This window comes from Heteronotia binoei, chromosome 3 (genome assembly GCF_032191835.1).
Source record: "Heteronotia binoei isolate CCM8104 ecotype False Entrance Well chromosome 3, APGP_CSIRO_Hbin_v1, whole genome shotgun sequence".
Classification (NCBI taxonomy): domain Eukaryota; kingdom Metazoa; phylum Chordata; class Lepidosauria; order Squamata; family Gekkonidae; genus Heteronotia; species Heteronotia binoei.
The window spans coordinates 164,779,212-164,806,694 of record NC_083225.1 but is presented as its reverse complement, the minus strand read 5'-3'; the positions used below and the strand labels follow the sequence as shown (position 1 = coordinate 164,806,694).

The 27,483-nt window shown below is 44.7% G+C and overlaps 1 protein-coding gene across 1 annotated transcript in view; it reads right to left on the bottom strand.

The window, feature by feature from the left end:
* CRYL1 (crystallin lambda 1) overlaps positions 1-27,483 on the bottom strand; it is a 61,435-nt gene that overhangs the window by 21,933 nt on the left and 12,019 nt on the right. Inside the window, exon 3 of the mRNA XM_060234817.1 lies at positions 22,857-22,983. Within this exon, the coding sequence (XP_060090800.1) occupies positions 22,857-22,983 (127 nt within the window). The remainder of the gene's footprint in view (positions 1-22,856; positions 22,984-27,483) is intronic.

Genomic DNA, 27,483 nt, shown 5'->3' with positions numbered 1-27,483 from the left:
GTTTGGAGAATGAATGGGCATTTTATACACAATGACCACAGAATAAAGGGATGCCATTCCTAGTTTAGAACTAAGGTCATGTAATTTTACTGAGTTTTTAAGTCATGAAATTGCTACAATTCAGAGAGATAAATGGGAATGTTTCAGAACAACAAGCATTATCTCACTGATGGAAACAATGCTTTGCTCATAATTCTGGGACCAGTTCAGTTTGCAAGATGGGCTACCTTTAAATTGTTTCCTTTAACAGAGTCACAAGGCAAGGAGAACTCTGTAGATGCTTGTTTAAACTAATAAAAGAGTGGCACTGAATAGGTTTATTGTGAGATTCTCCACCTTGAAACCCAAGGCTTTCTTTCAGATCAGATGATAATCACAGAGGGTGAAGCTCAACACTCTTGGAAACTTAAACCTGCAATGATTATGTAAGGCATCCGAATAGACTACTTGCTGAGGGGATTCTTTGATAGTGGCACAATTGTATTCAGTTTGTTGGACTGGTGCAATAAAAAATTCTGTCCTTGTCAAGAATGGATTTATTTTCTTAGTTAGGCAGACTTGATTCCCTGAAGAACAGAGGAGAAATTAAGCTATAAATCAACTATTAATCAAGGTCTTCATTACTTGCTACCAACTACAAAGCCTGGAGGAACTCTGAAGGTATTCAGTTTTGCCCTGGGGGGGGGGGATCATACAAGAAAATGGATAGGGAACAGTACTGAAAACCAGCTCACCACAGGTAAAGTCCACCTGAGTGCATTTTAATGGACACTGAATATTCCTGGGCTCATTTTTGTTGCGGTGAAGATCACACTTCTCTTCTGCATCAAAACAGTAAGCCCCTTTTTTTGAAAGATCCAACTCTTGAATAGGGCCACTGTAATCTGACTTTCAACTGAGCCATATCTTGTTATAGTGTCTCTTGTAAAAGCTTGATTAGGACATGCCAATTTGTTGGATTTCAACAACAACTTACGGCTGAGAGCTTCCTCTTAAAGGGCTTTTGTTTGACTACTGGAGTTGTGTTCTCTGTGAGTGCAGAATGTAAGCTGGACAAGCCAGAATCATGACAGGAGCCATAAAGCACATTCTGTCTCTCCGACACTGCATTATATGACAACTCCCAATGACCTCAGTGAATGCTGGAATACTCTGATATCCCACACATGCCAATAACAATTCTGAAGAGACTGTTTCAGTCCTCACAAATATATTTTGTAATCTACCTACCAAAGCCTTAGGGAAAACACGAACATGTGAATTGAGATGGGGCTTTTTAATTAATTTAAAACATTTTCACAGCAAAAATGCTGTGGTCCCATGAACAAAAGGGTCAGTTAACTTCACTGGAATTCCCAATGACAGCTACCTGAAGGCCTCTGAAAGAAAACACATCCTGAGGTGATCCTACAAGTTAACTGTATGTACAAATATGGCTCACTTCCATCATTTAGACCTGAGGAGGCATTTCCCCCCCTTGAATGCTAGGAAAACACTGGACAGCTCAGCCTTGACCATTTCCATCTCAGCAGTGCATGGAGGGCAGGACTCACAAGCTCAGAGTCCTCCGTGAGGGGATGGAATACAATGGAGCAATGTAGTGCCAGAGCTGACGAAAGGCCACATCCTCCACAATGGATAAAGGTTGGCCATCCATAGCAACCACCTCACTGCAAAGGTGAGTGACTGTCTCTTGGGCCTTCCTCATATCCCTTTTGCTTGGTTGTACCAGTGTTGCTACCACTTTTTAAATTTTCTGCTTTTGTAATCCTTTCTCTGATTTTGTAATCCATGGTATTTATGTATCACAATGATTTATTGCATTTTTTTTGACTGCCTAATATGCGTTAAGTTGCAGTAAGAAATGTGGCCTAACCCTAACAGATGAACCCTAACCTTAATAGATGAAGTAATACATAAAAACATTTAAGACAAAAAAAAAAAAAGGATTGCCCATCAAGACTATTTTATTGATGTTTAGAAGACATCTCTGGGTATTCCAAGATCTCTCTAGACTTCGCATCTCAACAATAAACCTACTTCAAAGTAGATTATTAATCTTACTGGCTCCTGTAGCAATTGACTGTCTGTAATGGCATCTAGCCTAGCCACTGGCAAAGGAGACTTCTACTGAGATGCAGAATTGACTGAAGGATTAACAAATGCCATTAGCTAATCTTGCAGTTGTCGGCTATGCCCTATGAAATGTTCATAAGTCAACATGTGCCACACTAATACTTGTTATTTTTGCTAATTCATCATAGAAACTTTGATGCTTATCATCAGGAAAAGCAAAGTAGGGCCTCTCACAAACTGTACTTCCCCAGCTATGCAGAAAGTATTAGTTTGTAAATTAATAAAGACTGCCCCCCCCCCAAACACACAAATACACTGCTTAATGGAAGTCTAAGCACATTTATTATCCGCTCCCAGGGAACAGTGAGGGTAGTTAGAATAAGTTAAAGAAAAACTGAGCAGGAAGGCAAATTTGCCTATTCAAGTTGCTGACAGTATCCTGGTGGGCGGAAGCTGAGGATTCCTCCCTTTTCTAAACTCTCCTAAAAAGCATAGGGAAGAGGGTGGTTTAAAAAAAGAAAAATATTCCCCTCTATCACACACTCAGCTTTGAGGCCAGATGAGAAGCTTCAAAGTGCCAGTTTGATGTAGTGGTTAAGAGCATGGACTCTAAACTGGGAGAGCCAGGTTTGATTCCTCACTCCTCCACATGCAACTGCTATAGAGTATTCTTGGGTCAGTCACAAGTTCTCTCAGAGCTGTTCTCTCAAGCGCAGTTCTCTGAGAGCTCTCTCAGCCCTACCTACCTCACAGTACAGGGTGTCTGTAGTGGGGAAGGGAAGGGAAAGGATATTGTAAGCTGCTCTGAGACTCTAAGTGAAGGGCAGGGAATAAATGCAATCTCTTCTTCTACTCTGGAACAATTGTTGGGTTTATTTGCCATCCAGTGGCGGCTGACTTATGTCAACCTTGTAGGGTTTTCAAGGCAACAGACGTTCAGAGGTGGCTTGCCTCCATGTCTTGACCCTGGTATTCCTTGGTGGGCTCCCATCCAAATACTGACCTGGGCAGACCCTGCTTGGCTTCTGAGATCAGTCGAGCCTGGGCTTTCCATGCAGCAATTATACAATAGTCCTTATCTGCTGAAGGCCGGGAGAGCAAGAAGCTATTAATTTAACCCTGAAGCACATCAATCTTTTTTTGTTTGTTTTATTAAATTCATTTATTGAAACATCTCATTGATTCCCATGTCCCCCATGAAGTTTTTAATTTCTGAATACTTGCAAGTTTCCCCAGGAATGCAGTAAAACTGTACAATTTTTCATTTAAAAATGCTCTTTCGGAACATACTCGGCCCCTCCCGTGAGCCAAAAATTGCTGAGTGCTGTTGGAAGGCCAGTTAAAGAAAAAAAGGGGGGGAGGTTAGAAATGAGAAGGGAAATAGTTTGCTCAAATTGATGAGCTTGTTATTTCCTAAAGGGTGTGATGCAGGGCGTGATGCAATGAAATTGCTGAGCAGTCAAGTTAAAATGGATAAAAGGAAGTACTTCTTCACCCAAAGGGTGATTAACATGTAGAATTCACTGCCACAGGAGGTGGTGGTGGCTACAAGCATAGCCAGCTTTAAGAGGGGATTGGATAAAAATATGGAGCAGAGGTCCATCAGTGGCTATTAGCCATAGTATGTATATATATACACATGTGTCTGTGTGTGAATACACACACATATATATTGGCCACTGTGTGACACAGAGTGTTGGACTGGATGGGCCATTGGACTGATGCAACATGGCTTCTCTTATGTTCTTATGTGTGACACAGAGTGTTGGACTGGATGGGCCATTGGACTGATGCAACATGGCTTCTCTTATGTTCATACGCTTTTCACCTACGATTCCCACACGGTGTAGGGAAGGTGAGATTACAATATCATTCTTCTCTACCAGCTTTCTGCTTAATTCTTCCTCAAATCAGCACTACAATGCAATTCAACTACAGGTAGTAGGTTTAGGACTAAAGTGAATAGGGAGCTGCCTATCTAGCCCTGGAGATCATCCTGAGGGTGGGGAGGCAGGATTCCTCGTGCCCCTCTACCGGCCAATCTAATTTTAAAACTGCACATGAAGAAAGCAACATGAAGTTAAAATTACTGTCCTATTACCCTAATATTTTATTCAGGTTGGTGTTGTACAGTGATTAGATTGTTATACTAAGACGTGGGTAGGTTTGAATCCTCCCCTCTGTCACACAATGGTGCCTGGGGAAGACAGGGTCCTCAGTGTGGTACAATGCCATGAAATCCATCCATCCTCCAAAGCATCCATTTTATCCAAGGAAACTGATTGCTGTAGTCTGGAGATGAGCTGTAATTCTGGGAGATCCCAAGGTCCCACCTGGTGTCCGTAGAAGGCTGGCTCACTGCAAGGTGGGAAGGGCCCAGAGATCCAGTAGCCCTCTGGCTACCCTGCCTGGTTGCAAGGAGGAGTCAGAGGAGGGTGGTGCAAGGATAGGCAAGGGGGAAAACTAATGAAGGTCACTGACCTTTTTGGTCAGATATTAGCCAAGGCACCAGCTGAGCTAGAACCTGGCCCAGGATTGATTGCTAGTGGGGAGAGACTGAGACAGCAGAGGTTAAAATGAGAAGCTGGCTCAGCTCAAAGCTGTGAGAGTTGCTACCTGTGGAAGAGAAGAACAAGGTGAAGCAACTCTCTCTGCTTCCAATTCTGAGGCCTAGGAAGGACACAGAGCTTGTGGCAAGATGGCGGTGAGGTGGCCAAGCTACAAGAAGGTAAGACGTAAGATGGAAGAATGGCTTTGTAAACTACTCTAAGTCCCCACTGAGGAGAAAAATGAGGCACAGATAAGTTAACAAAGGATCAATAAGGGCCACAGCTAAGTGGAAGAGCATCTGGTTGGCATGCAGAAGGTCCCAGGTTTGATCCTCAGCATCTTCAGTTAAAGAATCTGGTAGCAGGTGATATGAAATGCTTTTAACAACATGGAGAGCTGCTGCCAGTCTGAATAGACAACACTGACCTTGATGAACCAAGGGTCTGATTTGGTATATGAGTATAATGTCATCCTTTAAAATTAATTTCTTATAGTTCTTCATATGAATAACAAAATATTTAGAAAATAGGTTTGAAACTAAATCAGTTGCTTCTTTCTGGCTTCATAATGTTGAAAATGTAAATTATAATCCCAAGGTATCTTTCAACAGGGATTTCTCCAAACTGAAAAAAATTCCTTTCAGTTATTAGCCTGGAAATAATGAATTCCCTCCTTGAGTATATAGTAGGAGCACCTTTGCATTATGTTTTCTCCATCCAATGTTTTAAATTGCATATTCTTGTTTCCACATGCCCAATTCTTGAATGGTTCTGAAAGTAGACTAAACAAAATTCTGCTGCAAGCCATAATTAGGAGCTGCTGAATCAACTACAAAAAGAAAAGGACACACTAAACAATTCAGTTCTCCACAAGCTGCTAATAGCTACTTGCTTCCAGTTCTTCTTTTCTCTTTATGGAGCACTACTATTGTTTTTAAGAAGTGCATACAGTCTACATCTGTTGGAAACAGAACACAGGACTAGATGTAGCTGGAAAACAAAAAGTCCTAGCAGGAGCCATTCAGAGGTCTATCAAGTAGCATACTGTTTCTGGCCCAAGAGCTTCTAGGAAATCCACAACAATGGCATGAAGGCTGGTCAGAAACCTCTGCAAGGTTTATAAGCTGGGCAAGAAGACAAGCCTTGAACACGGGATACTGAGTCAGATTATTGGTCTATCAAGAGCAGGACTGATTGGCAGTGGTTCTCCCAAAGTCTCAGGTTGAGGTCTTTCACACATCATCTACTACCTGGGCCTTGCAGATGATGCCAGGGACTGAACCTGGGCTCTTTTGAATCCAAAGCTCATGTGGCCCCTTCCTATTTGTCCCCAGTATATAATGGACAGTGACATATTGGCTCTGCACATGCAAGTTCTTAAAAATAGCTGTCATGGTTTAAATGCCATTGACAGACCAATCTGCCATGACTCTGTCTTCTCTTTTTAAAAAGGTATATATGGTAGTGGTCATCGCTACTTATTACAGGGAATTGTTTAATTATATTTTAGGAAGTGTTCTTTATTTTTACACAATCCTGAGTCTTCCTGCCAATCAATCTTATTAAGCACTCCAATTTCCACTGTTTGGACAAAAAGCAGTTTTCTGGCTCCATTCTCTATATAATTCATAATTTTATAGGTCTCTCCCTTAGCTGCTCTTAAACTAAGAAGTAACGAATGTTTCGCCCTTTATTCATACAAACAGAGCTCCAGCCACTTGATCATTTGGGGTTTAGGCTGACCTTTCTGTACCCTTTTCAGCACTATGAGATTCTTTTTCTGACAGGCAACTGGAATGATGTACAGTAATTACATTTTTTAAAAATCACAACATCAGCTCCAATGGGTCCTCCGATTATTTTCTTTCAACAGACATAAGAACATAAGAGAAGCCATGTTGGATCAGGCCAATGGCCCATCCAGTCCAACACTCTATGTCACACAGTGGCCAAAAAAAAAGGAGGTTCACAAGTGGGGCTAGAAGCCCTTCTACTTTGCCCCCCACAAGCACCAAGAATACAGAGCATCACTGCCCCACACAGTTCCAATAATATGCTGTGGCTAATAGCCACTGATAGACCTCTGCTCCATATCGCACACATTTTCAGTGAGTTATCTACAACAACCCCAAGATCTCTCTTGGTCAGTCTTTGCCAGTTCACGCCCCATCAACTTGTATTTGTAGCTGGGATTTTTGGCCCCAATGTGCATTACTTTGCACTTGTCCACATTGAACCTCATCTGCCACGTTGACACCCACTCACCCAGCCTCAACAGATCCCTTTGAAGTGCCTCACAATCCTCTCTGGTTCTTACCACCCTGAACGATTTAGTGTCATCTGCAAACTTAGCTACTTCACTGCTTACTCTCAACTCCAAATCATTAACGAACAAGTTAAAGAGCATGGGACCCAGTACTGGGCCCTGTGGCACCCCACTGCTTAGCATCTTCCACTGCAAAGATTGCCCATTTATACTCACTCTCTTGTTTCCTATTAATTAGCCAGTTTTTGATCCACAAGACTTGTCCTTTTACTCCATGACATGACAGACTACCTCTGCAATTGTGAGATGCTTTCAAAAGAGTGCTATGGCATGGGGAATCAGCTGCTAAAAAAAGGTCAACAATTCTGTGGGGTAGTACAATTTAACAAGACCAAGATAACCTTTGGATCTTTGACCAGCATTCCAAATGCAGCCGAATCATGGTTTTATCAATCTCTTTCTCTAATAAGCCCTACTTTTTTACATTGCTAAACCACAGTCTGCTTTTTCATGGCGCTGTCCACCAACACCAGCTCAAGAACTTTTTCCCTGGATCATCAGACCCTTGGCTCTTGCCCCCAAATATCCACTAATGTCAGACTTTCTGCCAACGGAGCATAACTTCTTTGCCCTCCCCCATTCTGCTGCAGCTCAAATGCTCCCAACAGGGGGACCCTCCAAGAATAGCAAGAGGGGGAGTCAGAGGGCTGCAGCAAGGGGGAGACCTGGAAAAAACAATTCATCGCCATCTGTCAGTGGGAATCCTCTGTGGGAGCCAACCCATTATGTCAAATTAGAATTTTTGTCTGTGTCTCTTTTGCATCACATTATGGTTACACCAAATCCCACCTGTAATTTTGTTGCCTATCTTCTGGGCTGCTCATTCTTCCTTGCAAACCTACCTCGGAGTTTTGGGAGGTTATTTTACATTGATATACAGGATACAAATGTCAGTGAACGCCTCCTTGTTCAAGCCCATGTTTCCCTCCTAACGTGACTCCAAAGGCATGGAGGCAGTCCCATCAGTTGAGGCACCTCTGCCATAGAGGTTGCATCCATACCAGGCTGGTTGCAACAGGCTGGGAAGACTGGTGCCACCTTTACCCTGCACCTCTGATTCCTGGGAAATGAAGAGCAATACAGCACAGCTGCAGAATACCTATCTCCACCCACCCACCCACAACTTCTGGGCCTATGGGAACTGTAGAGTCTCCCAGAAAGTGGTAAAAATGGTTTGCAAACAATGGGCATTTGCTGCACAAGCCAGATTGTTAAAATGAACCTAGAAGAAACAGGACTGTTTAGAGGAGACATATTTTGTGAACAGAACATTTAGGAATGCACCATTTTCACTAAGCCTGCAGAAACAACGGAGTCCAATTTCCTTAAAATCCAAAAGCACTTGAAAGTGCTTGTGGCAGAATTTTGGGTTGGGTCTCTTATGAAATGGGCACTAAGTTCTGCAAACACCTTAAGTATATTTTTCTTGGAGCTGGCCCTCTCTCTATGATTTTTGGCTGCAGTTATGAACTTGGCCACCAAAGCTAAGCATTCATATTGCTAACAGGGCAGCAGAATAGAAAAAAAAACTAGGGTAAAGATGAGAGTCTTTTAAGGACAGGAATCTCCCTATATGGTAAGGTCCTTATTTGGTATGGCAGGAAACAAGATGGAGGAAGCAGCCATGTATAAGACCCAGAAAGCAGGTGAAAGGGAGAAGGCAATCGTGGCTCTGATTGTCTATTTGGCTAGCATTATTGTTTATATTAAATCGCAGCTGCAGTTTTTGGAATGCATAAAACATCTGATACTAACTGATAAGACAGAGATGGTGAGCCTTTATAAACCCTCCACTTTTGAGCAGAAGGGGCTGACTGTATGAGAGGCAGGGACCTCTTTATCAGTCCAACCAAGAAATTAACAATCCTTGTTGGTTTGTGTTTGGGGCTTCAAACATAATCAAACATGCTCAAACATTGAATATAAAGCATAGCTCTGCTAGAACGGGACTTGGGACTTAAGAGTCTAAATGGGAAAATGTAGACCAATAGGTTAAAGTCCCTGTTGCTTTTGGGAATTATAGTTTTCAGTATGCTCTCTGTTTTGTTGTATTTTATGCTTTATGCTTGATTGAATTCTAACTGTGTAGCTGTTTTCTGTTTTGTTTTCTATCCATATATTTTAAGCCTTCTATCTAATGTAGAAACTGAAATGTACTAAGTTTATCTAACTGCTTTGTTTTTTTGTCCATTTGAAGCCTTCTGTCTAAAGGAACTATATGAACAACTGTATTAATGTAATCTCTTATTTTGCCTTTCTAACTATATTTTAAGCCTTCTGTCTAAAAGTGGAGTCTAATAAACTGTTTTGCTTTGAAAAACTTGGAGTCTAATAAAGTTTATCTACGAGGTCTTAAAACTTTTTAGTGAGTATGTATTAGCTTTCTGATAACTGCAGGTTGTTTTGGTTCCTGGAGGTTGGTTTTGGGTTTGTGCTATTGGGGGTACAAAAGAAATCCCCAAACAAAAACAGGTTGCTTACCTGTAACTGATGATCTTCGAGTGGTCATCTGTGCAGTCACACACATGGGTCTTGCCGCAGGCAACGGATCCATACCTCGGAGTGTCTAATAGCTCGCCTAGAGCACTTTTTGGTGCGCTTCCCCCTTCCTCTGGGGAGCAGGCATCAACTGCGCATGCCTGGAGCGAGGGGGAGGCGCCCTTCCCACTCAGTTTCTTCCAGCCGCCACTGACACTCTACAGAGGTAAATATTAGGCAGAGGAAGCCAGCAGCGGGGAAGGTTGGGTGGGCGTGTGTGACTGCACAGATGACCACTCGAAGATCATCAGTTACAGGTAAGCAACCTGTTTATCTTCTTCGTGGTCTCTGTGCAGTCCCACACATGGGTGACTAGCCAGCTAAATGGTCACGGAGGTGGGTGCTGGTAAGAAAAAGAAAGTGTTAGTCACATCCTACAACTGGTAGATAGAAGCGGATGCACTCACCAGTCACTTCAATGGAAGATGGACCTGAGGACCGCTTGACCGAAGGAGGCGTCTCGTCTCGCACGAACGTCCAAAGCATAATGGGAGACGAACGTGGATGGTGAGGACCAAGATGCCGCAGCACAGATGTCCTCTAGAGAGACGCCCTGCAGGAAGGCCGAAGACGTCGAGACCGCTCTGGCTGAGTGAGCCTTAAGGCCTTCGGGTAAGGGTTGCTTAGCCAACTTGTAACACAACTTAATGGCACTAGATACCCGCTTAGATAGTCTCTAGGTAGAAATTTTGTGCCCTCTGTGGGGATTGCCGTAGGCCACAAACAGGTTAGGGTCCTTACGGAACGGTTATGTACGAGCGAGGTAAAAGGACAAAGCTCTTCTGATGTCGAGGGCGTGTAGAGCTCTTTGCCCGGGGTCCTTTGGATCAGAAAAGAACGTTGGCAACGAAGTGGATGTTGACAGATGAAAATGTGACACAACTTTTGGAAGGAAGGAAGGATCTGGTCTTAGGACCACCTTGTCCTTATGAAAAACTGTGTAAGGAGCATCATAGTGGAAAGCACACAGGTCACTGGCACGCTTGCCGGAGATAAGGGCAACTAATAGAGCGGTCTTCCAGGACAGCAGATTGAGATGCACTGTGGCCAGGGGTTCAAACGGGGGCTTCATAAGATGTGAAAGCACTAGCGACAAACTCCAAACTGGTACAAACGGTCTGATAGGAGGATGAAGGTGCAACATGCCCCTTTAAAAAGATTTGGACAACCTATGTGAAAAAACAGTCTGGCCATCAACAGGATCGTGGAAGGCAGAGATGGCCGAAAGGTGAACTTTTAACGAGGAGTAGCAGACCTGACCCCTGTAGGGACAGTAGATATTCAAGAATCAAGTGCAGGGGTGGAGACGCTGGGATGATGCAAAGGAACAGAAACGCTTCCATTTGCATTGGTAAGAACGCCTGGTGGAGGGCTTTCTAGCATTTAGAATAACCTCAGCTACTCCTGCAGATAAGGATGTGGACGGATTCTCCAAGCTGTGAGGGCCAGAGCTGGAGGGTTTTGGTGGAGTACCTGGCAGTGAGCTTGGGTCAGCAGGTCGCCTGCTAGCGGAAGGCGGCGATAAGTGTGGCAAGACATCTGGAGAAGTCTTGTGAACCACGGTTGCCGTGACCACCATGGCGCTATTAGAATGCAGTCAATTTTTGTTTTTTCTTGATAGTTAAAGGTACCTTTAATATCTGTTTTTTTTTAAAAAAAATAACACTGGCGGGGGTCAATTATTGGGGAGAGGGGTGGGAGGAAAGTAAGATGTGGGGTAGAATGATGTTTTTTTTTTCACTTTAGGCTTTTTATAAGTTGTAGATATAGTTCTACTACCATATGTTACTAATAAAAATTGTTTATACTTAAAAAGAATGCAGTCTGTGCCGACCCGAGCAATCTTGAGCAGTGACCGCGTTATAAGGGGGGTCGGTGGAAAGAGGTAGTGCAGAGGACCCCTCCAGGTGTGCAGGAAAGCATCATTGCCTCTCCTGGTGTAAAAGCGAGGGCATTTCGCATAGTCCTTCGAAGCAAAAACATCTATTTTGGGGACTCCGAAGCAAACAAAAATGCGATGTAGATAGATTGGATTGAGGGACCATTCGTGGTCGTCTATGCGAATCCTGCTGAAAGAGTCGGCCAGGACATTCTCTATGCCTGGGAGGTGAATGGCAGTCAGGAAGATGTTGCTTTTGATACACCATTCCCAGAGCAGTATGGCTATGCGGCACAATCTGAGAGATTTGGTGCCGCCCTGTTTGTTCACGTAGAACACTGTGGCCATATTGTCTGTAGTGATCTGGACATGTTGACCTCTGACAGATGGAAGGAACGAATGAAGGGCCCTGTGCACAACAATCAGTTCCAGGCAGTTTATGTGCACAGCCCTCTCAGACGGAGCCCACAGCCCTCTGACAGTCTTGTCCTCTAAGTGGGCTCCCCATTCCCACTTGGAGGTGTCTGTGGTTACAATGACAGATGGAGGAAGGAGAAGAAAGGGCATCCCGGAAAGCAGATTGTGTGGCACTGTCCACCAGGCAAGGGAGTGCAGAGCCCTCTGAGGGACGGTGAGAAGAGTACTCTGTGGTTGTACGTGTGGATGGTAGGCACGAACAAACCAAAGTTGAAGGTGTTGCATACGCAGTCTTGCGAAACGGAGGACAGACGTGGTTGCAGCCATGAGGCCCAGGAGACGTTGTATGGTGATTGCAGGCTGCAGAGGAGTATGTCGAACTAGGTGGGCCAGGGCGATGATGGTCTGGGCACGATCCTCTGGAAGAAAGACGAGATGAGGAGACGTGCATAGACGAGCACCTATAAACTGCAAGTCCTGGGTCGGTGTAAGGTGTGATTTGGTGACATTCACACAGAGGCCCAGGGAGGCGAGGAGAGAGAGGGTTGTGTTGAGATTCCTCGTCAGTTGGTGCGCTGTAGGTGCAATCAGCAGCCAGTCGTCTATGTACGGAAAGACAGGGATGTTTCGTAGACGTAGGGCAGCTGCGACCACTGCCATGCACTTGGTGAACACTCTGGGTGCCTTGGAGAGCCCGAATAGAAGGGACCGGTACTGGAAGTGCTGATGGTGTCCTATGGCGAATCGAAGATATTTGCGGTGCTGAGGTCTGATGGTTACATGGAAGCCATCCAGGAGTTCCTTGGAATTAGGGGCAGAATGGATTGGAGGGAGATCATTCTGAATTTCCTGTAGGCTATAGGTTTGTTCAGCCTCCGGAGATCCAGAATATGCCGCTTGCCCCCGTCCCTCTTGGGCACCAGGAAATATCTTGAGTAGAAACCTGTTCCGCGGTGTTGAGGAGGAACAGGTTCTGTGGCATTTTTCTGGAGCAGGTCCAGAATCTCTTGTTGGAGGTGAGGGGAGGGCGGAGTAGTGATAAAGTAGTGGTGGTGAGGTGGTGAAACGAACTCAATTGCGTATCTGAGACGGATTATGGTGACAACCCAGGAGTCCGTGGTGATTGAACTCCAGGTTGGGTAAAATGGAAACAGACGGGTGCAATAGAGAGAGTTCATTTGTGTAAGGGAACTCGGAGGGAAGTCAAAGAGACTGCTTGGGTGGTTGAGCAAACTTCTTAGCTGGTTGAGAGCGTGGCTGTTGCTGGAAAGGTTGTTTCTGCTGTGGAGGCTTCTTCCTCCAGTAATCCTGTTGTCTTGGAGAGCATTGACGGCGCTGGAAAGAAGGTCTCCAAGGCTTTGGTCTGTTAAAATGTTGAGAAGCCGGCTGGGAGACACCCAGGCATTTTGCTCTCTTACGACCGTCATCCATAGATGTCAGGACCTCATCCGTTGAGGCATGGAACAGGCCCAAGCCATCAAATGGCAAATCCTCAATTTTTTGCTTGATGTCGGGCTGTAAATTAGTCAACCTCAGCCAGGCGTGACGACGTAGAGCCACTGATGAAGTGAAGACTTTAGATGAGCAGGATACGGCGTGCCTCAAGGAGTTTATTTGCTGGTTGGACACGTGTGACAGTTCTGAGACCAGATTAGAAACAGCCTTCTGGGAAGTGTCTGACATGGATGGAATATGTGGTGTAATTTGGTTGGCCAGGTTGTAGGTATATGCTGCAAAGTAAGCTAGGTAATTACTAAGCTTGGAATTTGTGGAGGCCAGACTGTAAATTTTTCGAGCCAGTGTGTCCAGCTTCCTGCCCTCATGATCAGGTAGTGTTGGATGCCGGGAAGGTTTGGCCTTAGTAGCTGAATGGATGATAATGGAATTGGGAGCCGGGTGGGAGGTTAAAAACTTACACTCGGGTGCGTGTACTCTGTATAGGGAGTTGAGGCGCTTGGAGGTAGGAGGTATGGAGGCAGGTTTATCCCAGGACTCGTGTAGAGCCTCGAGGTGGACAGGCAACGTAGGTAAGATCGAACTCGCTGGGAAATCTACCTGTACAAGACCATGGACAATATCAGAAACTTTGGGAGAATCAGATGGGAGAGGGATGTTCAGGGCTGCAGCCATGGTGGTGATTATATTGAAGTAAGCTTTGGAACTGTCTGAAGGTGAGAGTCGGGTAGGTTGGGTGGAATCCGATACCGGGGAGACGGGGGGTTCTTCAGAGTCAGAAGGATCAGATGTGCCCATTTCGGATTGGGAATCTTCGGGTTGGGGCGACATAAGAGGCTTGGTAGGTGCGGAGGATATTGGATCTCTGGGTAGTTTAGGCGGGGATGATAGAGGAGCTGTAGAAACCGTGGCAGAAGCTGTACAGGGCATCAAGGGCTCTTTAGGAACATCTCGGGTCCGAGGAGGTTCATAGGGTTGGATGGTCTCACGGGTACGAGGGGAGTAATATTCTTGGTCTCTATAACAGGAAGGACGAGAATATGGAGAAGGGCGACGGTACCGAGGAGATTCCTGGAAATCACGGATTCGAGGCGTTGAAATATCTCGCATGCGGGTGTCAGCCTCGAATTCTGGGACTCTGGTTCTGGGACTCTGGTATGAGGAAAGTAACGGTACCGAGGGGAATCCTGGAAATCACGGATTCGAGGCGTTGAAATATCTCGCATGCGGGTGTCAGCCTCGAATTCCAGGTATCTGGTTCGACGGGAGCTCTGCTCAGAAGGGGAGCGGGAGTAACAGCGGTGGACTCGTCAGGGGTTGAGGAGATGGAGACCTGGACGGGGAAGAGTAGTCGTATCGGTGGCCCCAGTAGTAATCCTGATATGGAGATGGGGATCGAGGAGGATGGCGTCGAACTGGGGAACGGGAACGGTACCGTTGGGTGGAGACTTGCGTAGAAGACTCTCTATATTGTGGAGATACCGCAATGTCCCGAAAGGATTCCGCCTGAAAACCCGAACGCGTAGGATCTGAGGAAGCGTCCGGTTTGAGGATGTTGTATGGTACGATGCTATGAATCGAGGGGGAACGAGATTGGTATGACCTCGACCGTAGATGGAGAGTATGGAGTCAGCTGTGGCATATCCGAAATAACATCGGAAGGCGCCGAGAGCTCTGATGGTAAAATCGGAGCCGAAGCCGTCGGGTTAGATTGCGCAGTCGCCATTGAGTGCGCAGTCACCATTGAGTGCGCAGTCGCAGTCGAAGTCGGATCGCGGGGCTTCTTTGAAATCGAGGTCGGCGAGGTGGAATGACGAGACTTCGGCGCCGAGACTGGTGAATCCGAGTGACGCAGCTTCTTCGAAGCCTTATGGCCCTCGGAGTGCTTGGAAGGTCTCTTGTCGGACTTATGCTTTTTAGATACGTGAATAGCAGCCGACGCGGCTGAATCTCCCGCTCGTTGTGGGGGAGGCGGCGAGTCCGAAGCGGGCATAGCCCGGAGAGACTTTTCCAGTAGAAAACTACGAAGTCTAGCGGCTTGGTTTTTTCGCGCCTGTTTTCCGAAGCTGGCGCAATGAGAGCAAGTATCCACCCTATGGGATTCTCCCAGACAGAAAAAGCAGTACGAGTGTCCATCAGAAGTAGGGATTTTAGACCCACACTTCCGACACTTCTTAAAGGTAATTTTCCCTTCCATACGCTCCGGACGGGGAGGGGAGGAAGCGGGGGGGGGGGCTTTTTTCTTCTTTTTTTTGTAGGCTTTTATGGACGAAAAAAGGAAGAGACGGAGGATAAGATGAAAAGTACGATACTGACAGTAGAAGAGACGAGCCAGAGGAGGAACGCAACAAGGTAGGTATTGTCCGGGCGGCGGAAAGGAAGAAACTGAGTGGGAAGGGTGCCTCCCCCTCGCTCCAGGCATGCGCAGTCGATGCCTGCTCCCCAGAGCAAGGGGGAAGCACGCCAAAAAGCGCTCTAGGCGAGATATTAGAGACTCCAAGGTATGGGTCCGTTGCCTGCGGCAAGACCCATGTGTGGGACTGCACAGAGACTACGAAGAAGATTTTTGGTGACCTGTGCATAAACAGAATTCGCTAAAAGTGCTAATTCCATATCTATCCATGTGTGTGTGCACGGCAAGAATACAAACTGCAGCTGTTACAGAATATGTAAAACATTGCAATAAAAACTAAATGCGAAACTGGAGTTTATCTGTAGGTAGTTTCACAGAGTTCAGCTTTCATTCACAAACCCCAAAACGCACTGCAGGAGGATTGCTAGAAGGACTATAGCCCAAGGCGCCTTACCACCACTGAAGGTCTTTAAGATACAAGCATGAAAGCAGAAAAGGACTCTTGGAGGGAGCACTGTTAAGAAAACCCTTTTGTGTTCACAAAAGCCTATATAAGTGAAATACAATTCTCCTAATATGAGGGTGCATTTTCTGCAACACAGCAGGCAAGTGCTGGCAAGCCCAACAGTTAAGGTGTGTGTCATGAGAATATGCAACAATGGCCCTTGCCCATTGTCAAGCAACTTTGACTCTGACAATAGGGAATATGATTAGGCGGCGAAAGCTGCTGCAGTTGTGAGCAGGAAGGAAGACAACAGATTTACGTTAAGATGGCACTGAAAGGAAGAATTTAATCCACCCTCTCAATGGTGCAACTGATTAAGGGAAATTTTCCTACTAACTAGGGCTGGGTGCAGAACTTCAGAAGGAGTGTTCACTTCCTTCTTCCTACATTGACAGAGATTCATACAGGCTGCTGTCCTGCTTATACAAATAGGGGCATGTGGGGGTGAAAACCAGAGCTCTTCCTTACATTGTGCAAATGTAACCTTCAGAAAAGATCTGCCCCAGGCCCGCTATCCCCAAAAAGGCTGCTGTTCTGCAGGTACTACCATAATACTTCAAAAGGTCTTTTAAGATGATTCCAAATGGTGAAGATGGATTTTGCTTATTCCTTTACAGACAGCTGCTGAACAAGGGCTTAATGGCTTTACACTGTAGCATTAACTGTTTAGAAAAGAAAATGTGCTAATGTGCTAACCTGGAGGGCCCAACCTAGCCCCGTCTCATCAGTTCATAGAAATTAAGTAGAGTCAAGCCTGGTTAGTACTTGGATGGGAGACCACCAAAGAAATACAGAGTTGCTGCATAGAGGCAGGCAATGGCAAACCACCTCTTAATATTTCTTGTCTTGAAAACCCTTACGTGACTTGATGACCAGTGCCAGATTAAATCATGTGGAGGCCCCTAGGCAACTGAAATCTTGGGGGGGGGGGGGGGCTTGCAACTTATCTCAGAGTCTGAGTACCCACCCCACTGCCCTCAGCTCCCACTGCAGCCTGCAGGCACCTTCTTAAAAGCCCCTTTTACTAAGCTGCAGGGGAGAGGCAGAAAGAGGCAAACTTGGTGACAATGCCAGCAGCAGCCGCACCAGGCACACTTGGCAAAGAGCAGTTCAGTTGCTGGCTGCATGTGCAGGCTAGGAGGGCTGCAAGAAGGGGAAATCTGTGGGGAAAAGCTGGCCCGGGGCGCCTAAAGGCATAGGGGCCCATAGGCCAGTGCCAACTTGGTTAATTGTTAATCCGGCTCTGTTGATGACACCAATGCATTTTTGCCTTCTTAATTACTGCCTTTAGGTCGGTTAAAGAATGTTTTAAAATGTCCATTGATTAAAAGAAAGGAATTCAATACAGGCAGTGGGGCTTAGTAGTATGTTTCAATCAGACTGCAGATCATACAAAAAACATAAGCAAAAGCGCATGCATCCAAGTATGAACACCTTGTCCTCAGTCATACTTGGATTATTCCCTCTCTGCAGTTTGATGTTCATCTAGTAATATCCTACTTTAGCATAATGGACCCTTCCACTCCAGAGCTAGTCTCTGAGTATGTCCGTTAAAAATCTTAAGAGCCTAAACACACACACACACACACACACACAGGCTCTTAAGATTTTTAATGGACATAATCAGAGACTAGCTCTGGAGTGGGAGGGGCCTTCATGCTAAAGTAGAATGAAATATATAGAGAGATTAGAATAAAGTAGAATATGTGTGTGTGTGTGTGTATTTATGTTTACAGTCCACCTTTCTCATTGAGACTCAAGGTACATTACACAGTGCAAGTCAGTACTGTAGTGGGAGTGAAATTAAATAGCTGCATGGATATGACTCAGGCAGCTGAACAGAAATCAGGTCAAGAGGCACAGCTCCAACTCCCAGGCTTATGGCTTCCTCACCTCTAATAAACCATGAGCGCAGGTAAACATGTTGTAATAGAAGGAAAACATTTACACTTAAGAGTGGCTTTGCATTTTGTCAAGCCAGCCTTCGAAAAAAGTCTTACTTAGGCTCAGCTCTTTTCATCGACTAGTAATAAAGAGTAGACTTTGTTGGACTAAATTATGCTTCAGTAGACTAGTTGATTTTATTAATTTGCTATTTATGCTGGAAAAATGATTCTGGGGAAACTACTGTTAAGTAGTTTGATTATGTAAAAAGCTTCTTTATGTTTCACAGCATGGAAAAAGATAGGATACAAATATTTGGAATAAATAGAATAAGACATGAATGAAGCAACTACGAAGTTAACTAAGTAGCCAGATTTTACTAACTGAATAACTCTGAGTCTTTACTAATCATAGCCACTGATAAATCTTTTAAACAGGAGCAAAATGCAAACGTGTATAATGAAAACTGCTGATTTTTGAGAATCAATATATCTTATATTGCCCCGGCAAGGGAAAGGGAGCAACTTTCAATAGCATTGTTTTTTTTTAAAAAAAATACATTTGTGCTTTTCTTACATTGATAACCCATTTATTTTGTTCAAACCAGCAGAACTGATTCCACCCTCTCTCTTCCCATGTACAAGTGGGAAGGAGATTTCTGCCAGTTCCCCCTTCCTATTTAGCTGGAGCTGAAACTAGACCTGTGCAAAAGCACTTTCCATCAGCACAACCAGAAGTCTGGACCCACCTGAATATTTTACAGCTATAAAGTGGGACAGATTACTGTTTCTTGTGAAGGAAAAACAAACTTTAAAAGTTACTAATAACAAAGGACACAAATCTTTGGGCAGCTTTCCAAATTTTATATTTTAAGTACATTGGAAAGTTGTAAACACCGTGCAATTGAGATTCTTAAAATTCTTTGCTGATGTTTTCAAACATGGGACAACTGGGAGGACAGACTACATCCCCAACAAAGCATTTACATTACACACTTTATTTTATGACCACTCCAGGGTACGTCCAGACAGCATGTCTTCTTAGCAAGTACATACTTGGTCAAAGTTTGCCTTGCTTTTTTAAAATTTAATACATATTTTGCATGGGTGTACTACTGTGTCAATACAGACACCAAATAAAAAACATTAAGATAGCCACCAATGTGAATTCTTACATGTTCTCTATGGCAGCGGCTCTAACTTAGCCACTTCAGGGCTTGTTAGGGATGGAATAACAGATGATTATGCCCATGCCTGGACTCACTGCCCACCCAGAACCCTAATTTGAAAAACAGTCTGCTGGGAAGCGGCTCAGCTTCAAAAAAAAAGTTAAAGTGATGGCTCTTTAACGGGCTTTTCAGCACACTGGCTCCCTCCACTGGGCACACAAAACATTTCAGAAGATACACACACACATGGCAAAATTCAAGTTCTATAGCATAACAACATTTTCAAGGGGATAAGCTTGTGTGGGTCAAAACTCACTTCCTTAAATACACACATGAACATCTAAGAGCTAAAGCAAAAACTGAAAATTTTTGCTTACTTAAATATTTTGTTAACATCATTTTCTGGCCTCTTACCCATCTATATGGCTAGATGTTTCGCAGTCAGATTTTAAAAAGATACTCTTGATCCGATTCAAGATGAACCTCTGCACCATCTTAGAACTTCTTAATATTCCCCCACACCCACACACTGTTCCATTTACCTGGCTGCTACAAGAAATTGGTTTTTTTCCTTTTGTGGTCACAGGTGTTTGGAATGGCTAGCCTGAAGCTACACAGCAAGTTACAACAGCTCTTTACATTTCTTTTCAGGAGGCCTGTCAGATTTACTTTGCTCAAAGGCTTCTCTGATATCTAAGGTAATTATAGTTGTTTAATGGAGCTGCCTTGCACATTATTGTAGAGAGTGGAAAGTGCTGTGGAGGGCTGGATTTCTTTGCATTACTTTTTTTTTTTAATGCAATTGTAACTGCTGTCTGTGCTACATTTACTGTTCAATGTACCTCCATGGGGAGATTATTTTTCAATTTACCAAACTGTTCCAGGAGGAGGGGGTCTCTGTGCAACTTGAAAACTTAGTCTTGCTTTTTTTACCAAATCAGATGAATGCTGTGCCACATTCGGTTTGCTCCATCTTAGGTGAAAGACACAACTGCAGACTTAGAGTGAAGTTACCATGACATGCCTCAGTGCAGAAAACATTGATTAGTAACACTCTCAAATATTTAAGTCAGCTACTCACATCTTGTACTCTGAACGCAAGTTCAAAACAATCACTATAATAATAATAATATTTTTTTTTAATTTTTAATTTATATCCCCCCCCCCCCCCCGCTGAAACAGGTTCAGGGCGGCTATTAGTGCTCTGATTTGCTTTTGGGATCACTGACACATGTGATACCCAGATGAGATACTGTATTTAAATGCAAGATGCAGGAAATGCAGTAAGTACTTTAGCTAATACATACATGCCTTTTTAAAATGGCTCTCTTCCACTATCAGTCCCATTTTACTAACAGTACCAGGTGTGTGGCTCAGTGTTAAACTGGACAGTGGCACTTTCAACATTCTTAAGTTCTTCCCTAGGAAGTCTGTCATACAAATTAAGAGCAACAAGAAAAGGAAGTGCCGTATCAACAGAAGTATAGTGTCCAGATCACATGAAGTGATGGTATCGCTTTACTCTGCTCTGGTAAGACCTCACCTGGAGTACTGTGTTCAGTTTTGGGCACCACATTTTAAGAAGGATATAGACAAGCTGGATCGGGTTCAGAGGTGGGCGACAAAGATGGTGAGGGGTCTGGAGACCAAGTCCTATGAAGAAACATTGAAGGAGCTGGGCATGTTTAGCCTGGAGAAGAGGCGGCTGAGAGATGATATGATCACCACCTTCAAGTACTTGAAGGGCTGTCATCTAAAGGATGGTGTGGAATTGTTTCCTGTGGCCCCAGAAGATAGGACCAGAACCAATGGGTTGAAATTAAATCAAAAGAGTTTCCAGCTCAACATTAGGAAGAACTTTCTGACCACTAGAGCGGTTCCTCAGTGGAACAGGCTTCCTCAGCAGGTTGTGGGCTCTCCTTCCTTGGATGTTTTTAAACAGAGGCTAGATGACCAACTGACAGCAATGAAGAACCTGTGAATTTAGGGGGAGGTATTTGTGAGTTTCCTGCATTGTGCAGGGGATTGGACTAGATGACCCTGGAGGCACCTTCCAACTCTATGATTCTATGGAGGTAGAGATGATGACTTAATAAAAGAGCAAAGAGAAAAATAGCAGAAGAGAGCACATGGACCATCTGTCCATCAAGGTCAGTACTGTCTACTCAGATTGGCAATGGGTCTCCAGTGTCTCAGGCTGAGGTCTTCCACTTCTACCTACTAAAAGGTAAAGATAGTCCCCTGTGCAAGCACCAGTCATTTCCGACTCTGGGGTGACATTGCTTTCACAATGTTTTCACAGCAGACTTTTTACAGGGTGGTTTGCCATTGCCTTCCCCAGTCATCTACACTTTCCTCCCAGCAAGCTGGGTACTCATTTGACCGACCTCAGAAGGATGGAAGACTGAGGGCGTTTTCGCACTGACCTTAATCGGCAGCGACGTCCCTCTTCACCGCACAGGATCTGCGCGGATTTCGCACCAATTACTGCGGAGCACCCGGAAGAGCCGCAAAGTCCCGCGGCTTTTGTGACGCAAATGGAAACCGCCAAAAACCAGTTTCCATTTGCGCCGCAAAAGCCGCGGTAATTGGTGCAAAATCCGCGCAGATCCTGCACGGTGAAGAGGGACGTTGCTGCCGATTAAGGTCAGTGCGAAAACGCCCTGAGTCAACCTGGAGCTGGCTACCTGAACCAGCTTCTGCTGGGATCAAACTCAGGTCGTGAGCAGAGGGCTCCGATTGCAGTACTGCAGCTTTACCACTCTGCGCCATGGGGCTACCTACTACCTGTTCTTTTACCTGGAGCTGTGGAGGATTCAACCAGGAACCTTCTACATGCCAAGCAGATGGGAAGGGGCTACAGCTCAGTGGCAGAGCCTCTACTTTGAATGCATAAAGTCCCAGTTTCAATCCCCAGTATCTCCAGGTAAAAGGATCAAGCAGTAGGTAATGTGAAAGATCTCTATGGGTGTTTTCGCACTCACGTTTTACTGGCGCCACGACCCTCCTGACGCCGGCGAATCTGCATGGATTTCGCACCAGAAGCGCCGGCGCACCCAGAAGCGCCGGCTACTTCCGTCGCTAAGCCAGCGCAAACGTTTTCCTGCATCTTTGCGATTTCCGTTTGCGCTGGCTTAGCGACGGAAGTAGCCGGCGCTTCTGGGTGCGCCGGCGCTTCTGGTGCGAAATCCATGCAGATTCGCCGGCGTCAGGAGGGTCGTGGCGCCAGTAAAACGTGAGTGCGAAAACGGCCTATGTGAGACCTTGGAAAGCTGTTGCCAATATTGATGGACCAAGGGTCTGATTCAGTATAAGACGGATTTGAGTTTGATCCCTCTCTACCACTGAGCACTGGCTCATCCCCAGAAGCACCCACCCTTCTATTCCCATAAATTTCTCATGAGATCCAAGCCATTGTTTAGATCACAGAAGATAAAAAAGCAGAAGGCAAAGAACTCACTTTCCTCTTTTGTTCCGTTGTGCATTAGCCAGGGCACAAATATCTCTGGAATGAAATTAATCATTGCTTCAAAGGGAAACTGAGGTTTTGTTTATAAAAAAGGTGTAAGTATTTTCAATTTTATCTGTAGCCAGACCTGAATGAAATACATATATGACGCACATGTTTATGGGATTAATAAACTGCAGCTGCTTACTGCAACGGTCCATGCCGCAGGCAGGATCCTTGACTGTGTGACGTACTCACCTGAATGTGAATAGCGCCCTCTACTGCTGCTTTTAAATCTGTGCAGCCACTGATAAGAGAGAGCTGCTGCTCTGAATTCAGTGTTCCTTTCAACATTCCTATCTCTTCAAGTTCTTTCATCTGTTCGCTATTTTAAAAACAGGAAAAAAGTACACGGAGTTATAAGTTTTATTAATTTTCACTACTGCCGTTTGTCAGGCAGGAGATGAAGGGGAGAATCGGAAGCACCCGATGAGATCACATTGAATGGGAGTGCACAAGGGCACAACTGAATCACTGCCTCACTCACCCACACAGACCAGCCTTCAGGGATGACCAGACCACAGTCTGGAAACTCCAGCAATCTTATTGCCACAAGAGACCCTTCCTGTAGTCATTAACGGTGCTTTTCATTATCATTATAGGACTGCCAATCTCCAGGTGGTGGCTGGAGATTTCCTGAAATTTTAAGTAGTCTACAAGTGACAGAGATGTTCCCCTGGAGAAAAGGACTACTACTGACAGTACACTATGGCATTCTCCCCTCCCCAAACACTGCCCTTCCTAAACTTCACCCCCAAAATCTCCAGGTACTTCCCAAGTGGCAGCTGGCAACCCTATGAACTGATATAATCAGCAGAAGCATACCCACTGCTTCTCCAAGAAATCACAACCAAATTCAAAAGCCCATTTCCCCCTATTTGAATTAACACATGTATCCAAAAAGAGCCATCCTCTCATTTACATAGCCAGAAGGCACACACTTGGCCTCCCCCCTGCACTACCACTGAGAAAGAAAAGATTATTTTCTTTCTGGACCTTCCCTACTTACCCTGTAACTGAGGACAGAATCTTTCTCCAGGGTGTAGTTTTGTCTGAGCCAAGACTGTATGTCTTACTCTTGTGAACAGCTGAAGCAGCACGCAAACTGTGGCCCTTCCCTTCCCCTATTGGATTACTAGCTGCCCAGCCTTTTGGACCTACTCCACTACTATTAAATTTCTCCACTGGTCCAAGAACTGGTAACTCTCTCTGTCTCACCTTAATCTTTTTATGTTCCCCCACTTCTCCCCCGTCCACATGCTCTTTCCCTTCCATCTGAGTAGGTAATTAACTACTCTTGTTGCCTGGAATCCCTCTTTCATTTATACTGGCCAATTACCTTACCTTGATACTTGGCCTCTTCTAAACTTCCAAACTCACAGAAGTACTTCATCATTTACTCAAGGATCATTAGTGGTAGTGCGTCAATCATTGCTCAGACTGGGTTTTTAAGGTTGTTAGATCTTGGGAGGCTGGCATTGCTAATTTCATTATAGGCAGCTGCTGAACAGAAGTTCAGTGGTTTGGCATTACAGGATTAACTTTTTAAAAATTGTGCCAATGCATTTTTACCTTCCCAATGACTTGCTTCAGGCTGGTTAAAGAATGTAAAATACAAACTCTAAGTACTGCTTCTTGGGACATTTGTTTCAGCTAGCATTAAATCTAAGCTAGCCAGTATAGGAATGAGACTTCATCTGAAGAGTAAGACTGCTTTCATATAGAAGTGGGTCTGGAAAACACACATGCCTCAATGCACGCAGTAATGGGGCTTAGTATGAAGAATATCCTATCAGGGTTGTGAAATCCACACATCACAGGGACAGTCACACATCTGCAAAGGTAAACCCATAGCACAGCTAGAACAACATGAGGAAAATCAACACACTTCACACATGGAATTCACTGCCACAGGAGGTGGCAACAGCTACAAGCATGGACAGCTTCAAGAGGAGATTGGATAAGAATACGGAGCAGAGGTCCATCAGTGGCTATTAGCCACAAGGTATAGATAGAACTCTCTGTCTGGTGCAAGTGATGCTCTGTATTCTTGGTGCTTAGAAGGGCAATAGTGGGAGGGCTTCTAGTGTCCTGGCCCCACTGGTGGATCTCCTGATGGCACCTGTTTTTGTGTGTGTGTTTTTTGGCCACTGTGTGACTGAGAGTTGGACTGGATGGGCCATTGGCCTGATCCAACATGGCATCTCTTATGTTCTTATCTATACAGTGTTCCTGGTTCCAAGTATTCTATCACCAGGGGTCCAGTGTGGGCAGATTTCTGTTTTTAAAGCAAGCACAATATTTGTTTTTAATGTTGTTTAACGCTGCCAAATACAGGAGGGGTGGATGAAATTCAAATTAGAATAGATAGTTTTAAGGCAAAGTATTAGTCTCACAGATAAAGTACAGTATATTGTAACTTTTTAACTAAAATGCTACTTCTTAGCTGGTAAGTCCTAAATTTAATTGAGACCACTCATACACATCTTCCCCCCCCCACCCCCCCCCAGAAGAAAAAAAAGAAGAGGAAGAGATTGGATTTATATCCTGCCTTTCACTTGGAGTCTCAGACTGGCTTACAATTTTCCTTCCTTCCTCTCCCCACAAAAGACACCCTGTGAAGTAGGTGGGGCTGAGAGAACTCTCAAAGAACTGCTCTTGAGAAAACAGCTCTGCAAGAACTTTGGCTGACCCAAGGTCAGCAAGCAGGTGCATATGAAGAAGTGGGGAATCAAACTCGATTCTACCAGATTAGAGCCCACACACTTAACCACTACACCAAACTGACTCTTTTAGAGGTATCAAACTTATTTGTTCTGAGAGCCATATCTGACATAAATGTCACTTTGTCAGGCCATGCCTTCCGTGCCAAAAAATGTAACATAAGGAACAGGAGAAATAAACTTTATAAAGGTGATTTCAGATGTCAAATGGCAATAGCAGGTGAATCACAATAGCAGGCTTGATTGGATTAGATGTGACATGTAGAGGGGTAGTAGGCATGGAAATACCAGCGTTGCTAATGAGGCAGGAAACCTAGGTCTCAATTCCATCCAGGAGGATTCCAAAAATAAATGGACATACGTGTGACATTAGAAACCACAACACTCAGTTGTTGGCCTAAGAGTAGCAGTGCTCTTACAAAGGAATTTCAAAGGGAGGTTAAAAAGAGAGACTGCTGATAATGAAGCTCAAGACTATGAGTCCTCCAGGACTGAACTGAGAGTTGGTTTCCCTTTCTCATTACCAATGTGTGCTATTATCATTTGGCATCTGAAATTGCTCCACTCTCCAAGATATGACCAATCCAAGTGTTCTAATTCCTAATCAGGGTCTTTTTGAAAGAATATGAATCCAGATAGAAACGGAGAAATCCAATCTATTGCAAAAAACTCTTTCAGAATAAGACAAAATAATTTCCTCAATGTAAATTGTAATTGTCAGAAAAATCCATCCAACCTCCCTCCATCTGAAGAATTGTGCTTGCACACTATTAAGATGATAATATTGGATTTATATCCCGCCCTATACTCTGAATCTCAGAGTCTCAGAGTGGTCACAATCTCCCCCCCGCCCCTCCACCAACAACAGACACCCTGGGAGGTGGGTGGGACCGAGAGAGCTCTTACAGCAGCTGCCCTTTCAAGGACAACTCCTACAACAGATATATCTGACCCAAGGCCATTCCAGCAGCTGCAAGTGGAGGAGTGGGGAATCAAACCCGTTTCTCCCAGATAAGAGTCCATGCACTTAACCACTACACCAAACTGGCTCTAAAAGCTTATACCTGGAATAAAACATTGTTGGTTTTAAAGCTGCCATGGGACTTCAACTTTCCCTCCTTCTCTCTCCAGTTGAAAATCCAGGGGGGGAGTTGTCTTTGAATCTCTCCCATATTAAGTGGCCACTGAGGAAGAAGAAGAAGAAGATGATATTGGATTTCTATCCCGCCCTCCACTCTGAAGAGTCTCAGAGCGGCTCACAATCTCCTTTACCTTCCTCCCCCACAACAGACACCCTGTGAGGTGGGTGGGGCTGGAGAGGGCTCTCACAGCAGCTGCCCTTTCAAGGACAACCTCTGCCAGAGCTATGGCGGACCCAAGGCCATGCTAGCAGGTGCAAGTGGAGGAGTGGGGAATCAAACCCGGTTCTCCCAGATAAGAGTCCGCACACTTAACCATTACACCAAACTGGCTCTCCAGGGAGCTGTGAGGGGGGCAGGGAGGCAAGAGGTAGGAAGTAAAGAGCCACTGAAGGAACTGGGAAAAAAGCAAGCTATGCTACAACTGCAGTAGCAGTCCTGGAAAAGGAAGCAGAAGAAGGAAGATGCTGGTGGGCCAGATCTGAGCTCTGCAGGCCATATGTTTGACATCCCTGCTCTAGATAGTGCACACCAATATTAAATGTTCAAAAGGTTTTATTATTAAAGCTAGGAAGATTGTGAACTGTCTTTGTACAGTTCTCAATTGCAATTAAATTTTACATAGTTATGTCTTACCTGTATTGGACCCAGAATTGGACTTTAAATTACTTGTAGGTGCCACTAGACTCAAATCTCATTCCCACATCTGTTTATTAACTCTTGTATTTGTATGCTAACTTACAGTCATTCATGGATCTTTCTTACATCCAATCTCGGCTATAATTGCCCAGCTCTTACACAACTCCTCATCCCACCCACCCCCATATGTAAACCTTGAGAAAATTGTTTCAATGTATCTGATGAAGTGGGTTCTTCCAGGTAAAGCTTATGCTTAAGAAAGCTTATACTGTAAATAAAACTCTGTTGGTCTTAAAGGTACCACTGCACTCAAACTTGGTTTTC